At 58.1% G+C, this 17,444-nt stretch overlaps 1 protein-coding gene across 1 annotated transcript; it reads right to left on the bottom strand.

Annotated features, from left to right (window-relative positions):
* Positions 1 to 8,399: 8,399 nt before the first annotated feature.
* RHOD (ras homolog family member D) lies at positions 8,400 to 16,253 on the bottom strand. Its single transcript, XM_037839110.1, has 5 exons — positions 16,087 to 16,253; positions 12,099 to 12,186; positions 11,391 to 11,500; positions 9,548 to 9,682; positions 8,400 to 8,980 (listed from the first exon to the last, which is right to left on the bottom strand). Exons 1-5 carry the CDS (start codon positions 16,216 to 16,218, stop codon positions 8,813 to 8,815), a joined length of 633 nt encoding a protein of 210 aa, XP_037695038.1. The 5' UTR covers positions 16,219 to 16,253; the 3' UTR covers positions 8,400 to 8,812.
* Positions 16,254 to 17,444: the final 1,191 nt, after the last annotated feature.

Below are 17,444 nucleotides of genomic sequence, written 5' to 3' on the forward strand. Positions count from 1 at the left end.
AAATTGCTTGACAGTGTGATTACAACTATGCAGTAAGTGATTCAAAGGAAGAAAGATCAAATTGCTTGACAGTGTGATGACAACTATTCAATAAGTGATTCAAAGGAAGAAAGATGGAAAGAAAATGCAAATTATGGTCAGTTGCTGTTTGGGGGGCCATGAAACTAAGCTTAGTTTAAATCCTCCTCTTTTCATGTTTTCCAACTTTTCCTTAATTTGGGATCTGAACCAGTGAAAGTTGTTAAGAAGCTGCAGACATCAGAGTGGGCTGGTTAACTTCAGCAGAAAGGGACAACTTTATGGGGTGGCTGTCTGATCACTCTCAGAGTCAGAAGCGGGCCAGGGGGCCAGGCCCCCAAAATAGGCCCGGGTGAAGGGAAGTAGGCAGCCCTGGACGACGCAGCGTCGTGGCCTGGGACCAACCAGCCAGAGTTCAAATCTTAGATCTGTCGCTTTCCAGCTTGTGTGTGGCCTGGGACAAGTTTCTTAATTTCCCTGCCCCTCAGTTTCCTCTCCCATAAAACGGGGCTGCTGCTAACTGTGCCTGCCTTGGAGTATGGTTACAAGGACCGAATGAGTTAAAAGGAGAAGTGTCCGACCTGTAGGAAGCTCTGTAGACATGTTAAAGGAAACAACATCGCTGCGTCATTGGAATGAATTTAAATGTCACTTTGCATCTCTTGCCCCAGATTCAAAGTCCTAAACCGGGGTCGCTGGTGAAGACATCCTAGCTGCCACGGCCAGGAGAGAGGGAGGGTCGGGTGCTTTGGCTTCCGTGGAGGAAGGGGTGCTGCTGCCTCCCGTCCGGCCGCACAGAGGGCAGTCAAGGAGCCAGGAGGGGTCCGGGAGGCAGGGATTCTGTAGTGAGTGCTCAGGGAATAACTGTGGAATGAACGAACAGCAACCGAACAAACGCCAACAACAAAGATAACAAACCTCGCACCTAGTTCATTTGGGAGGAGATCCCAGGAGGCAGGAGTGAGGGAGCGGGGAGAAAGAGACAGAAGAGGGGTGCGGAGGGTGGGGATAGGCAAGTCGAGGGTGGGGGGGATGTGGTGGATCCAGGATTCTGCAGGGACCTCCTGAGAAGTGTCTGCCCGGAGCACAGAGCTCCCACTCCCATCCCCAGTGTCACAGTGGCCCCGGGAGCACCTCCCTCCCCATCCCAGGGCCCAAGCCTCCCTGTGGGCAGCTCCAGGGGCTGGAGGGGGGTGGGGGATGCACAGAGAAACTCGTTCTCCAGCAGGAAGTTCTGGCAAGCCATCCAGGCTGCACCTCAGGGTCCTCTGGGTACCCCCCTTCTCCCCATCCACTCCCTCCCTCCAGCCCCCCAAGATTGTTCTGGCCCTAGCACTTCACTACTTCATATTCTAGGCGCATTCCCACAGGGCTCTGAAATATATATTTGCCATCAACAAAACCTCTACTTGTTTTAAAATAATCCAAATGCTGGTGCTGTCCAGAAAACTTTAACAAGTTTACTTATAATTGTTATAAAGTTGAACTGTTGAAACTTGTTCATGTAAACATTCTGACTTGCATTATGCTTTATGTCCCTGCATTTATATTAAAAATTCACACATTCTGTCCCCTGTTTTTCCACTCACCATCGTATACTTACGTACCTTTTGACCCCATGGGGAAAAAAAAATCCAACATTCAGAAACTACCAATAACAGGAAGAAGAGAAAAAAATTTTTTTTCTGAGAATGAAATGTTCCCCATCATAGTGGATTCTTACACATGTTCTCCATGTATGCAGCACGTTAGCTGGATGTGTTTTGGCATAATCCTTACTGTCTCGGCATGGCCAGTGCACAGGTTGATGTCTTCAAAAAGACAAACTGGATTTGCCTCACTTACCTCCTGCAAAGCACCAGCAGCTGCGCTTTGCTTTGGAGTCCTGAGCGAGCTCCCATGCCAGATGCTGGAAGGGAAGTTTGTGAATGAGAAGTTCAGTGGACTTGTGCTAACTCTCTTTTCACCGGGGCCACAGCAGCCTGCCTGTAGCCATGAGGTCTCTTCACCCTTCCGGTAGAGGGTGCACTCTCGTGGGTGGCTTTTGTAAATAACTCAGTTGCTTCCTGGGGGTCCGCTTTGTGCGAGCCATGGGATAGAGACCTCGCTTACCCCCCTCCTCCCTGGGCGGGAGCTCCGGGAGGCACCGGGGGGGGGGGGCTCAGACTGGAGTTTTTTTAGCATATCCCTGAATTATAATACAAATTCAGGGAACAGGAGGACATGGGGGGCCTCCCACTCAGGAAGTGTCACCCGGAGGAAGTAAAGCTTCGCTGCGATGTCACCTTTGAGCTTGCACCAGCCCACGGAAGATGGAGGGACCAGCGCCTCCAGGAAGTCACTTGCCTTTAATCAGGGCTCTAAATCGAATCGGATCTCGGACCCGAAAACCATGACGGACTCAGAACCTTCTGGTTCTGCGCAGCCTGGCTGAAGGGTCAAGTCCCTGGGCCACTTTGGGCCTTGGTGACTCTTCAGTAAAATGTTGGGGAGGGCCCGGCTCAGTGGGTGGCAGCGGGTGGGCATGATGTGGCCCCAAGAAAGCACCCCAGACAGGGACCGTGTGGCCAGCGAGGTCCACACCCGCTGAGTCGTGCTGGGAAAAGCGTCCTCCCCTGGGCCCTGCCGCCCTCTGCCGGCTGAGGTCCGGCTGCCGGGCGCCGTCCAGGGGAGGGGTGGGAGCCGGGACTGGGAGTCCCGGCCCGCGGCCAAGCACCCGGCTCTGCCACCCTCTGCTTTTGTCCTGCTCTTTCTCGATGACACTTGCATGCTTGCTGCTGCTTTGCAGACCCTGAGAGACAAGCCTGCGTGATAATCCTTATCCTTATTGCATAGTTAATGGCTAAATAATTAAGTGAATAAGCTGTCCCATCCACTGTAGGAGGCAGTTCGTCTTCCTAGCCTCGTTCAGATAAGGAACAGACACAGAGAGGACTGGCGACGTGTCCAAGGTTGCACAGCTGGTAAGCTGCAGAGCCAGGATTCCAACTCAGGAAAATCCCCTTCTTCCCACACTCCTACATATTAACAGAAGTGTCCAGCTCGGCACTGAAGCCCTCCAATGTGGTTTCGGACTGACTCTGCCCCTCAGCCTGACTTCCTGGGGCCCTGAGTTCCCATCCTCCCAAGCAAGGGTGCCCAGGAGCAGACGGGGAACAGAGGGAGCTAGGAGGCAACCTGAAGTGGGGTGACCTGCGGGGCCCAGGGCGCTGCCCACATGGAGGGGAGACGGACGCTGGGTGACTCACTGTGTGTGTCCCGCCCTCCCTGCCCGGACGACGCCAGGGTGGGGCCTGTCCTGGAGGCGATGACTCGGGGTCCCCACCCCCGCCCCCCGCCTTCCCGGCAGACAGCCCCATGGCCCTGGCGGAGGCGGAGTGGGGAAACCAAGACACCGCGGTTTGTGTTTCTTGGCCCCGGCGGCCCCGTGGGCTAGGCCTGCCGCAGCTCCCACCGCTGGCCCTGCCGGCCGGTCCAGACAGGGCTGTGGGGTACTGAAAGGGGGAATTGTTGGCTGAGGAGGAGAGGAGGGTAATAACCACCCCCGATCCTCGGCCAGCTGTCTCCGAGGGCTGTCACTGCCCGTGACCTCCTCTGACACCTGGAATTTCTGGGTGTGGCGGGCGGCGCGCGATTGGGTCCCGAAACGCCGGCTGGCCAGTGGGGCTGGGCAAGGAAGAGAGAGGCCAAGCTGGAAACTGGAACCTGACTGCGGTCCCCGCCTCCCCAGGTGCCGGGGTCCCCCGGCAGGTGCTGCCCCTTCCTGAGTCCCACGCAGGGGGCGGGGCCTGACTGCTTCCCTCGCTCTCGGGGTCTCCGCCCCTCCCTGCCCCGGCTCCCCAGCCCAGGGGTCGCCCACCCTTGACATGTGGTGGCGTGTTTCTTGTGTCTAGACATCTGCAGCTGCCCAACTGGTCTTCCCGCTCCCGCCTCCACCCTCCCAGCCATCTGGGTCCTGCCACCAGACTTGTCATCCGACAGAGTCCCACCTGGCCTTCCCTTAGCCCAGGGGTCCTACCGGGAGAACCACCGCTGTGACGTGTGTGGGCAGTGAAGAGGGAGCGAGCCGTCCGGCAGTTCCCGAAGGCTTCCTGGAGGAGTTGGTCTGAGTTTGACCTGAAGGATTTGAGTGGTGGCGGGGGCGGGGAGGAGGGGCGGTGCATGGGAGGAAAGGCATGCTAAGGTGGGCTTGAGCAGGGGCTCCGAGGCTGGCCCTGGGGTTGGCGGGGGCAGGGGCAGGGGCAGGGGCCTGTGGGCAGGTGGGCTCCGGCCGGATGCAGGAGACCCTACCCCCAGCTGGAGAACTCAGTCCTTCTCTGGGCCCAGGGAGCTGGGATAGGCTCTTGAGCCGGAGAAGCAGCGGGACTGGACTTGGGCTTTGGAAGATGTCTCTGCTGGTGAAGAGGAGGGTGAAGGAGGCGGAGAGCCTGGACGCAGATGAGGGCTAAAGTGGAACACTGATTTATAGCATTCATTCATTCATCGCCAATTTGTTCAGTGCTTACTCTGTACGTAAGGCATTGTTTTAGACACAGGGGATTCCAAACAAACCAGCCCGTGCTCTCAGGGAGCTGGTGTTCCAGTGGGGGGACAGGTGGGGCCACTTTAAATGGTGATGAGCCCTCAAAGTAAAGCAGAGTGGCCCTTGGTGCAGCAGCTGGAGAGAAAGCCCAATGTGTACATCCTCATTCCCACTGGCCTCTGCAAGGACCCTCCTCTTCAGCCTGAGTGGCCCCCAAACAGACCAGGCAGGTGCCTGTTTCCTCCGCCGTGCCTTAGCCCTGGGAGCCCTTTCCCCGCCTCTGCACCCCCTCTTGATCCTCCACCTCTCTGAACCCCATCCTGTTACCCCTTCACCCCAAAGCCCTCCCTGGGTCTGTTCCCACACACCTGGACCCCCCAGCACCATTCTCTGTGAAGGACGAGCCTGAGCAGATGCTCAGTTCCACCTCTGCTGTGTGACCCTACTTAGGTCACTTTATCACTCTGGTGTTTTTTCCTCAAAATGGGCCCTATTGAAATGAAATAAGCTTCAGTGGCAGAGAGATTCCAAAAGGAGCCGAGAGGTCACTCTGGTGAGCACTCTTGCACACAATATAGACAACCCTTTTTAGGTTCTAATGAATTGGAATAGCTAGCAGTAAATACCTGAAACTATCAAACTACAACCCAGAACCCATGAATCTTGTAGACGATTGTATAAAAATGTAGCTTATGAGGGGTGACAATGTGACTGGGAAAGCCATATGGACCACACTCCCCTTTGTCCAGTGTATGGATGGATGACTAGAAAAATGGGGGTGAAAAAAAGGCAGCCAGTGTCCTTTTTCACTTTAATTGTTCTTTTGTACTTTAATTTTTATTCATCTTATTTTTGTGTGTGTGGTAATGAAAATGTCAAAAATTAATTTTGGTGATGAACGCACAACTATATAATGGTACTGTGAACAATTGAATGTACGCTTTCTGTGGCTGCATGGTATGTGAACATATCTCAATAAAAATGAATTAAAAAAAAAAGAAATGGGCCTATTCATGCCACCTCATCAGCCAAGTGCCCGGCACCTGTTGGAAACACACTACATGCCAGGCTGTGCCCTGTGGCCACCACTCTGCCTGGCCGGCCAGTGGGTTTCCCTGCAAGTTGTAACTGGCTGCAATCTGGGGAAGACCCTTGGTCTTTGTGGCTTTGCCCTCATCTTGTCTAAAATGTTTGTGATGGGTTGGTGGGCAACAGGAGCTGAGTGAGACAGGGACTCTCACAATTCCTGAAAGACAAATCTGGGCTGTCTCCCAAAATCGTAAGCTCCCTGGGGCTGGTCCTGGAATCAGGAAATACCAGCACAAGGCAGCGGTCCAGGGCAGGGGTGTGGGGCAGGGGTTCCAGGAGGAGGGCTTCTAGGGCAGGGGATTCAGGGCAGGGATCCAGGGTGGGAGATCCAGGACCAGGGTCCAGGGCACTGGGTCCGGGGCCGGGGTTGCCAGCTTAGATTCTGGAGTTGGTCAATCCTGGGCTTGCATCCTGGCCCTGACACTTCTTATCTTATGATCTTAAGCAAATTTCCAAGACCTCTGTGCCTGTTTCCTCATCTCTGAAGTGGGTGTTGAAATAAACCTATTTGATGTCAGATGAGCTGCTGCCTGGAAAGTGACTGCGCGCAGAGCCGGGTGCACGGTTAAGTTTTCAGTAAATGATAAATCATGAAACCTGATTCTGTAGTGTGGTCTTTCTTGCAGCGCTTAGTACCCCGCAGGGGTTGAAGGCGACATTGTCTCCTGATAGAGGCCCCAGGAGTGGCCCAGCTGGAGTGTGGCCTGAGCCGTCACCCCACTGGCCACCCATCTGGCTGAACCACAAGCTGAGGGGGCCACTGATGACCCACCGGCCCGGGCTTCATTTCCGGCCTGAATGCAGGTTCTCAGGCCTCGGGGCTTGATCTGAACCACACCAAAAAAGAGCAGCCAGAGCTACCCTAATCACGAGGGTTCAGGAGAAGCCGCTCAGGAAGGGAGAACAGATTTCCCTGGCCCAGCTGCTCCTCCCCCAAGCACACCCCATGCCAGGAAAGTATTTCCCTTTTCTCCTCCACCGTCTTCCCCAGTCCCAGCTCAAACGTCCCCCTTCCCTAATTTCCCAAAATGCATGTTCCTGGATCCCTTGGTGGGTATTGTGCTTTTCAAGAAGTCAGGATCCTTGTCTTCTTCATCTCTTTGTCCCCAGCCCCTAGTTTCAGATGTAGCATGGCTGGTTGGCATGGCAGTGTCCAGGCCCTGGAGTCAGTGGCAGATCTGGATTTGAATCTTGGCTCCCCCACTTTCCATAGCAATCTTGGGCAGGTTACTTACACTCTTCAAGCCGCGATCTCCCATCTGGCCAAAGGGATAATGGAGACCACCATATAGGACTGCTGTGAGGATGAAGCAACAAAATCCCTGTCTGGTGCCAGCCCGGTGCCCCGGAGGTATGGAGCAGGGACGGGGGAAACACAGCGTGAACTTCATGGGGCAGGGCTGGGTTGCTCGGCCTGTCCCACACGGGAGGGCGAGATGACGAGTGAGACGGCCAGGGTCCTTCCCTGAGGTGGCCAGGAGCCCAGCCATTCATTCCGCCAACAGCCCAGCGTTTCAGGAGCTCTCTGACGGGCCCGACACTGTGATAAGGACCATGGATGTACCCAGGGAACCCCTCAGAGCCTGACAGGTATTGAGTGAAACAAGCTAGACACAAAAGGACAAAATATTGTATGACCCTTCTCACTTACATGAAATTAATTCAAATATTCAAATTCATAGAGTCAGAAATTTCAATACAAGTTAGCAGGGGCAGGGTTGGGGATGGAGAATGGGGAGTGAATGCTTAATGGGTACGGAGTTTTTGGGGTGATGGAAAAGTTTGGTAATGGATGGTGGTGATAGTAGCACAACACTGTGAATGTCATTAAGACCACTGTCTAGGTTACCTCAATAGAAACGGAAAAAAACAAAAACCATAGAACTGTACCACACAGAGTAAACCCTAACTATACTTACATAGCATATAATTATAATATATTGGTTCATCAGTTGCAAAAAAATGTACCATGCTAATTCAAAATGGTAATAGGGAAAACTGTGTGAGTGTGTGTGTGTGTGTGTGTGCGCGCGCATGGGAACTCTATGCTTCCTGTATGGTTTTTCTGTAAACCTACAACAGCCACAATTTAAAAAAAAAAAAAAAAAAAAATTGAGAAAGAAAAGGAAAAATAAAGCCTAGTGGGGAAACAGTTCTGTTTGCAACACCCGGAGATAAGCACAGGGGAGGGGCCCCTAACCCAGCCTGTGGGGGCTGTTGGGGAAGTTACCAGAAAGGAGAAGTCACTTCCCTGGAAAGAGAGAGTTGGGGAGGGGGTGGGTGGGAGGGGGGAGCAACTACAGAGGGTCCGTGGGATGCTGCGTGGAGTTTTGCAAGGCAGGCAGGACAGGAGGCTGTGGCCAAGGGGGCTGAGAGCATTAGCAAGAAAGTGAAGCGAGTGGCGGGCTCGAGGCTGGGAGGGCCTTGGTCTCCTCCCGGAGCAGAGCAGAGGGTGCTGCCCTGTGCCGCCCATCTCGTTTCAGGGTGAGGAATACCAAGCACGAGATGATTCAATAGAGAGAGAAGCATGTGTCGGTCCTCATGACCCTCTTACTCATCCGATAGCTCCAGGATGTAGTCTGTGACTGGTCCCATTTCATGGATGGGAAAGTTGAGACTCAGAGGGTTAGAGTCACTTGCCCAAGGTCGTGGAAGTATAATGTCCAGTTTGGATCCAAGCAGTCCCATTCCCGAGCTTGCATGGGGCAGGTTCCTACCCATCTTGGGACATGTGCATAAAGGCACTTTAAAACAACAGGCAGGACACAAATGACAAGTGACGTGGGTTTAGTTGTTACAGTTATACTGGGGCAGGGAGAGGGTTCTGGCAAGAGGTCCGGGGAGGTGCAGGCCTGGGAACCGCCGCCAGGTGGCACCAGGCTGCCCAGGCTGCTCCAGGACCTGCCACCCAGGGTGGGGAGCTGGGGGCGGGGAGAGTATCAGTGATTCCCAGGAGACTCCAGAACTAGCACTCCAGACAGGGGGGCCCGGGAACCTCCTTCCTCAAGCGTCGGAGGGGTTTCCCTCCAGTCCTGGGATCCCAGGCTCCGGGCCGGCCCCGGTGGGTCCCGTCTGTTTGAGGGACAGTCCAGCCGACTTGGCAGGTCAGTGCCCCGCTCTCTCCCACGGTGCTTGGTGCTTGGAGGTAGATGGCGCAGTTGGGGGCAGGGGACCCCAGGCCAGTCAGGTCACCACGCAAAGGCTCTGCGTCATCCGCCGCCAGAAGTTGCGCCTGCGGCTGCTGAGGGCCACCTTGGCCGCCTCCTGGAAGACTGCATGGACGTTGTCGTGGAGCCGGGCTGAGCACTCCAGGTAGGCCACTGCGCCCACCGACCGTGCCATCTCCTGGCCCTAGAGGGGAGAGGCGGGTGGAGGGGCCATGAAGTGGGGCCGCTGGGCGGATCCCACATCCTGCATCTCCTAGCCCTTTTGCCCATCCTGGGGAGTCTCCAGGGCAAAAGTGGGCGATGAGCATTTACCAGGCTCCTGGCTGGACCCAGCGCTCCCACGTGCTTCCTCAGGCTTCCACGCCAGTTCCCAAGGGGTCTCTTTGCCCCCCGAGGCACCTACCACCTTCCCAAACCAACCCCGGATAGTGGCAGAGAGAGCCCCGCAACTGCACAGCTGGCGGCCCCTCTCGGCCTCAGGTTCCCAATCTGTGAAATGGGTGGGAAGGACTAACTGATGTGCAGACCCCCTCGCCCTCCCTTCTGCAGGTAGAACCTTCCAGAAGATTCCCGGTGCCACTTCCAAGAGCTGGCTGTGACAGTCTCCTGGAACACCCCACCTGCCCTGACCCACATCCTGAGCCCACTGGCTGCCTGAGGCTCAGAGGCTTGGGTGCATGGGTGTGTTTCAGAGCTTCTTTCTCCCACCCCCCATACATCACCCCTCAGCCCCCCTGGATGGGTTTCCTACCCGGTAGTAGGTCACTGGCTCCAACCTATTTTTCCGCAGCTTCTTCACCAGCGACCTGTCCTTGCGCAGGTCTGTCTTGCAGCCCACCACGATAAAGGGCACCCTCTTGCAGAAGTGATTCACCTCCGGGTACCACTGCAGGGGGTTGGAGGTGGCCATCAGGAGGGCACCCCCTGGGTGGACGGGGAGACTCAGGGAGGGCAGGTGGGTGGCACCTTGGTGTCACGGGCCACCCTCTGCTCCCCAGGCTCAGCCCGGTAACGAAGACCAGCTCAGCCAGCATTTAGGGAGCACGCTCTCCGTGCCAGCCTCTTATGGAAGGCTTGACATGTACAAAGTCACCAACCCCCCCAACCCCTAGGAAGCAAGTGCTGTCATCCGTCCCATTGTACAGATGCGGCAACTGAGGCACAGAGGGGCTTGCAACTTGACCATGGCCTGGATGGGAGGCCCCAGAGCCCTGCTCCCACCCATAGGACCCTGCCACTTGGCACAGTGAGGACTCTCCTGGACTGGGCAGCTGAGCCGACGTTTTGCAGGCCTGCTGGAGGGGGCCTTGCTCGTATCTTGTGGCCACTGCTCCGTGGATTGTGAGGCCACCAGGGCCAGGGAGCTGGAATCCAGAGAGGGGGCATTGTACCTCCCGGGGCGCACGCCTGCTCAGTTTGTCTGTGTAGGACAAACAGATGTCTAACTGTCCAGCTCCTGGAGCTAAATGGGGCCATGTGGGGCCCTGGACAGCCCCTCACCCCAGCCCTCCACCAAAACTGCCCTGCTTGCTAAATCCAGCGGGGAATTCTCAGCCCTCACCCGACCAGGCAGCAGAGGCTCCGGCCTTGGTCTCCCCTCTTCTCTAGCTACCCCCTTCTCAGGTGACGCCACCCAGTCTCATGGCCCCAAAACCCCACTGACAGCTCCCAAATGCATCCCTCCCAGAACTGCAGGCTCCTACTGCTGTCGTCCTGAGCCCCCTCCCTCCTGCACATCACACCTTCCGGTTGCTCCAGTGGACACATTTCCGGCTTCAGAACAGATTCAGGAGCCACCCACCTCTCACTCATCCCCCCACCACCAGCTCCCTGGTCCCACCACCTCCATCGATGCCTCAAACAGCTCCTGGCACAGAGATGGGCTCCGTGAATAGATCTGAACGAGTGCCTGGGACAGGCTGCCGGGGTTCAAACCCCAGCGGCACCACTTCCATCCCCTGAATCCTTGGGCAAGAGGCTCAGCCTGGGGGGTCGTAGGGGGATTGAATGAGCAGATTCACGCACGTGCCCAGACAGTGCCCGGCAGGTGGTAAGTTCTCAATAAATGCTGCCTCGTCACTGTAGTCACCATAGTCGTTATTATTATCAAAGCTGTCACCAGCTGTGCTCTGAGGAACCCCTGGAGACCCTGGCAGCGGTGGGGAGGGGGACTGTGCCATGGCCGCAGTGGTGGGAACAGAGGATTTGGGGACCTCATCCCTGATCTCTGGTGCAGGCATCCTGGGACCTGCTGAGACCGTGCGGTCACGTGTACAGAGCTGAGAGCTGCTGGGACTGGACTTGGAGGTTCAGACATCCTCAGGTGGGCCCAGGCTGGGGAGAGGCAGGGGCCTCTTTGTCCCCAGCACTCTGGGGACAGGCCACAGGGGAGAGAACTGCAGGGTTCTGACTGTGCAGCCAGGGCAGTGCTTGGAGCACTGGACTGGGAGTCAGAGGCCAGACGCTGCCACCAAATCCCAGTGTGAACCCCAGCCAAGTTGCAGTCCCTCTGGACCTCAGTTTCCCCAAATAGATACCGAAGATGCTGGACTTGATATCATCCAGGGCTGCCCGGCTCTGACGACTTAACCTACCCGGTTAAAGATGTTGTCAAAGCTGTTTGGGCTGGTGACGTCGAAGCATAGGAGGAAGACGTTGGCATCAGGGTAGAACAGGGGCCGCAGGCGGTCATAGTCGTCTTGCCCTGGGCAGAGGGGGGCAGTCACTCCCTCCCAGGTCTCCTGCCCATGGGCAGCACCCCTCAACACCGGACAGGGCGACCCACTGGGTGGGGGGCAGGGTACTCCCTGCAAATGCCACCCTTGGGAGCGTGCCAGTCCTGGCCCGGGTGAGATGTTGTTCTGGAAGGATCCAGAGTGGGGTAGGGGGAGGCCAGGCTGGGAAGAGCCAACTGGCCTGGAAGAGTGAAGTGTAAGGGGCAGGCGGGACCCCTGCCCAAGGTACATTTTTAGGGGTTGTTGGGATCCACTCAATTAAGCTTTGAGCTCTGGGATAGACTTGACTCCGAACCTTCATGTGGATGAGGCCAGCAGGCTGGGGGGCAGAGGTCAAGGTCAGAAGCTAGGGCCAGGGCAGACACAGGGCTGCAGGGGAGTAGGCAGGCAGGAGCAAGGAGGGGTGAGGCCCCTGGGGACCCCCGATCCAGGCCAACACCTGTCCCTTGGAGATTGGGAGGCCTCTCTGGTCCAGAAGGAAGGGGTAGGGCTCTGCTCCCCAGCAGCTGGGGGCCACAGAAACTCCTCCTCCCACCCTGCCCCTCCCCAAGCCCCTGGCGTCCCCACCTGCGGTGTCCCAGATTTGGAGGTGCACCGGTTTGCCTTTCATTTGCAGGTTGACGCTGTACCGCTCGAACACTGTGGGCGTGTAGCTCTGAGGAAGAAGAGGGCAAGGGGAGGCTGTGAGGATGGCTTATGAGAAGGGTGGGGCCTGGGGTGTCCAGGCCAGAGCCCCAGGAATGGCCCCAGCATTGCCCATGCCCTGGGAGTCAGTAGGAGTGCGGTTGTTTCTGGAAAGTTCTGGAGGCCCAGAGCCTCTGCTTCCCAGCTGGGTGCCTCCTGGGGCTCATCCTCCCCAGCTGAAAGCACCTGCCCTACGGCGTTGCTGGAAGGGTCCATGAGAACCCCTGGGGAGCCCTTCCCACGGTGCCTGCACAAAATAAGCGCTCAGAACTTGCTAGCTACTATTATTTCTATCTTTGTTCTCTCCCATTTCTGAGCTTTTGTTCTCGTTGTCCCCTCCTCCCGGATCAACACTAACCTACACCTGTTTGTTCATTCGTTAACTCACTTAATTATTCATTCAACAAACATGAGCACCTTCTCTGAGCCTGGTTCTGGACACTGGGGAGCAAGCGATAAACAAGACCCTGTCCCTGCAATGGGAAGCAGCTCTTTGGGGTCCCTCCTCCACCTTGCAACCTCTCCCAGTCTTACCGGGGCACCCTCTCCTGCCCCCATCCCGGTTTCTGCTCCTCTTACTTGCCCTGCCAGGCCCCTCCAGCTCTCCCCGCCCCTCCCAAGCTCAGGTCCCCTCCATGAGCTGGTCGGATGGGAAACAAGGCAGGATTTGTACCCGAAGGAAAATGCAGGAATGAAGAAATCAGTGTGACTGTGAGGAGGTTTCAGAAATTCCCCTGCAAGGCAGCCCCTTGCCCTGAGGGACATGCTGGGACACCAGCATCTTGTGTCTCCAGGCCATGGCTGCACCCTGAGGGCTGGGGGGGTGGGGACCTGCCCACCCCACCCTCCCACCCTCCCAGGCCGGGTGGGGCCCCCACCTGCTGGTGACTCAGGAGGGCTGCTCACCTGCCCTCCCGCCAGCCGGCCCTCTGAGTCAGGCCCTGGCCGGTGGGGAGGGGCAGCACGTCAGCAAGGGGACAGCACTGTCCTCCAGGGCACCTGGAAAGCTGCTGAGGGTGGGGTGGGCAGAAGGGCAGGTTCCGGAGCGAGCAGCTGAGGAAGATGGAGAAGTCAGGGCTGGCCTTGGGGTGGGGGCTCAAACCACCTTGGACTTGGCCCCCCGTCACTTCCTGTACCAATAGGAAGAGCCCAGGACCTCACTCACCGCCCCATGCCCCCTTGCCTGCCCTGGAGCCCCTCCCCTCATCAGCTCTGTGACCTTGGGCCAGTTACCTGGCCTCTCTGAGCGGCAGCCCCCTCATTGGTTAAATGGGCAGATGTGTTAAGAAGACTGTCCGACACTTAGCAGGTTGCCAGGGGCAGCGTACATAGCAGTCACCATCCATCCCCTCCAGGGACCACCACCTTGCCCAGCCCCTCGCCAGCCCCCGACCTTTGCCCCAGAGCAGGGGTGACAGCTGCATCTAAGCCCCCAGTTTGACCACCCACTCACCAGCAGTGGGGTCCTGTGGCAGGACCCCCCCGATACAAGCTCTTGGGAGACATGTCAGTGCTTTGCAAATGGCCCTGGCAGTGTCCCCAGCACCCCTCATTCTCCAAGGACCTACTGTGAGCAGCCCTCTGCCGGAACCTTCTCTGATTGTTGCAACCTTGGGAGGTGGATACAATTCCCTTTTCCTGATGAGGACACTGAGTCCCAGAAAGGGGATGTGACAAGCTGGCAGCTTGTTAGTGATGGACCCAGGGACGTGGTCCCCAGGCACCTGCCTTTCTGAGGTCACCAACCCCAGTTTCCACCCTGTCCTGGAAAGCCCCACCTGGAGTCTGTGACTGTCACATCCCTCCCTCCCACTCTGGAATGTCATCCTGGAGTCTCCGTCCACACCTTTTGTTGTAATCTTTGGACGGTCAGGCAGGGTCACCCCTTGCCCCAGAAGTCCACTGGGAACCTAATCTTATCTGTGAGCTGTCCTCAGCCAGAGAGCAGGGCTGGGAGGTGGCCAGTGTCAGAAGAGGACAGATAAGGCTCAGGCCCCCGACCTGCCCTCACAGGGCTCGGGACGGACAGGTGGATCATTACAGGATGGGGCTACGGCTCAAGAGAGGACTGTCACAGGTGTTCCTGGGCAGGACACTCATGGGAGCCGCAGCACAGATCGGGGAGGATGCAGCTGATGCTAGCAGGGGCTGGCATCCAGCCAGGGAATGCCTGGGGACCCCCACGTGCCCCAGGAGCTCCCTCTACCCCGCTGCCCCTGCACTGAGGAGGGGCTGCAGCCAGGTAAGGGTTGGAGAGGCGCCTCAAAATCTCCAGCCTGTTCTCTGCCCTTTGCTCTCCCCTAAGCCTCCTAGCTGCTCCCTGGCTATGAGGGCTGCCTGGAGGAGGAGACCTGGGGCAGGGCAGGAGGGGGCTGGGTCCAGTAGGCAGAGCAGGGGTCTGCAGAAAGGATCCAGTTGGGGGATGGAGGGGAGGGCTGGGCTCCAGACCAACCCTGCCCCTGCCTGCTGCGTGCCCCAAGGCCAGATTGCCCCCTGGCCTCAGTTTTTCTATCTGTAGAATGAACGCCTTTCCAGCTCTCGGACCTGTGGTTGGTTTAATGAAAGAGGTATCTCTTGGGCCCTGGAGCCAAGGAATCCCTGGTCCTTGTGGTCCTCACCAGGGGGAAGAGTGTGGACGTGCTGGTGGCAAGCATCCCCTCCCCTCCCCTGGCCAGCTCGTGTGTCCTTCAAAACATTCACGTTGCACTGACTGCAAAATGCTCAGTTTCCACATTTTTGCCTTTGAGATTGAGCTGGCCTCACCATCGAGGAAAGAATCAAGGCATTGTCCCTTGGACCCTCGGCCCGTCAGGTGCCCCCCAGACCCCAGCCTGGCGCTTCTGTGGCACTCAGTGCTCCCACCTCCACCCCATGCCGTAATTGTTAGGTTCCCACAAGGGCAGTGTCTAGGGGCCCGGAAACACGGCCACCCCACAACTGACCAAAAGCATGTGTCCGGCCAAAGGGGCTGACGTCGGCGCAAAAAGCCGCAAAGCAGGAGCGGGCCCCAGGCTGCCCCAGTTAGAGAAAGGCCAACTGCTGGCTGTCACCAGGCCCGCCTCTGCCACCTCCCCTGCCAGACTGCCCAGAATCCACACAGCCCCAGGGGTTCCAAGGGGGTTGGGGGAGGGGGGGAGGAAGCGGAGATGCTGGAAGCAAAGCCATGGATTCCTGGGGTGACAGGGCTGGGGCGGCACTGTGCTGGCCCAGGCCCTGCCCTGTCCTGGTGCTTGGAGCAGAGGAGGAGGGTGAAGGACGGACAGTCAACATGCCCAGAGAGCCCACGGCATGCCAGGCACCGCATGGGGCCATCCAGTTGTCGGGGGGAAACTGAGGCTCAGAGGGGCTGAGCGAGTTAGTGAGGGCTATGGGTGAGTTAGGGGAGAGCCGGGGTGCCCTCTCGGCACAATGCCCAGTGCAGGGCCAGAGCTGGCCGAGAAGAGAGCTAGTGTTCCCCAAGAGTTCCCCAACAGTTCCCTGACTCCGCGTGAGCCCTACTGTGCGCAAGCGCTTGACCCATCTTACTCCACCCCTCACAAAAACCCTGTGGGGTGGGCCCAGTCATGCAGTTAAGGAAATGGGCACAGAGAGGGTAGGGCACCTGCCCCAGGGCACACAGCTCTAAGTGACAAAGCTGCGATTTGAACCCAGGCGTTCCGATTCCAGAGTGGACCCTCCGAGCCAGGCAGTGCCGCCCAGCACTCTCAAGGCCTGCGACATCCCCAGGGTATCTGGGTCAGTCCCCGTGACCCTGCCCAAGTGGGTGACCCCCCCACTTTACAGATGACTTTCCTGGGGCCTCCACCCCAGATGGCAGAGCGAGATGAACTATGCCCGGACCCCGCGATCCCCGGGGGGCGCCGGCACTCACCTCGGGGAAGGCGCCGTCGGCAAAGACCATCAGCAGCGACGTCTTCCCGCAGCCGCCGTCGCCCACCAGGACCACCTTGGCGGACCGCGCGCCCGGCGGCGCCTCCTCGCCCGCGCCCTTGGCCGCCTTCATTGCGGGCCGCCGGGGCTCGGGGCGCAGCGGCGTCGGCGGGGCCGGCGCGGGGCGGGTCGGCGGGGCGGGAACGGGGAAGGGGCGGGGCGGCGGGAGGAAGTGCGGGCGGCGGCGCGGGGCCAGGGGACAGCCGGGGGGCGGGCCGGGGGCCGGGCCGGGGGCCGGGCCAGGCCAGGGATCCCGGGCGCCGCGGGGGAAGCAAGGGCTGCGGCTGGGAAATCACTTCCTTTTCAGCGGCTGAAGAGACATTTATTGAGCACCTACTGTGTGCGGGCGCTGAGGCCACAGGAGGGACCCGGACTCAGCCTCTGCCCCTGGGAGCGAGCCTTGGTCTGGTGGGGAAGGGACAGATGGCTGGACAGTGACTGTGGGGTGGGGGACAGGATAAGAGGCAGGGAGGTGGGGGTTGGCCTATCAGCTCCGTGGGCACCGGGACTGGGCCACAGAGCAGGAGGTGGTGACATTTGATGAATGAATGAGCACTTTCCCTGGGGCCGCTGGGAACAGCATTCCAACCACATCGCAGGCCTCCTGCCAGGTGTTTCCGGCCAGGTGGGAAGGAGCTTGTCCGGGCATGCCCTTCTGGGTCAGCGGTTGGCACTGCCAGGCCTGGCCTGCCCTCCCCCCACCGGCCCTGGGAAGTTTCAGTGCAGATGGGCGACCAGCTGTGTGGCCTCTGGCTGGGGAGTGATCCAGGGAGAATGATGGAACCTTCCAGCTGCTACGTGCCTAGCACAGGCCTGGTGCATGGTTGTGCTGTGTGTGTGTGTGATCCTTATTAACCAGCACAATGACCCGCTGTGTCCAAGGGACCCTGCAACCCTGCCCCTCGAGGCCCACAGCCTCGAATGGAAGGCCACAGGGAAATCAGGGAGATCCGAGCTGCAGTGGGGGTGGGAAGGTGTTCCAGACCAAGGGAACACGAGAAGGGTGCTACGGGGGGGGCATAGTCGTGCTCTGTGCCAGAGGGTGAGGATGCTTGGGGAGGTAGTGCTGGGAGTGACGTTGAAGGTTCAAAGGGCGCTGGGTGGCGGGGCATTTTCTACGCCAGGAATAAAGTCAGAACTGAACCAGACACTGGCACCTGACCTCCCCACATCCGTTAGTGGCCCTGGTGTTGTCCCAAGTTGAAATCTTTTTAAAATATGTGCTAGAGTCTCTCCAGATCCTGGATTAGTTTCACTGAAGCGTTAAGGAACGGGGTTCAGAGGTCTTTGGTTCCACCC

This window comes from Choloepus didactylus, chromosome 6 (assembly GCF_015220235.1).
Source record: "Choloepus didactylus isolate mChoDid1 chromosome 6, mChoDid1.pri, whole genome shotgun sequence".
NCBI classification, from domain to species: domain Eukaryota; kingdom Metazoa; phylum Chordata; class Mammalia; order Pilosa; family Megalonychidae; genus Choloepus; species Choloepus didactylus.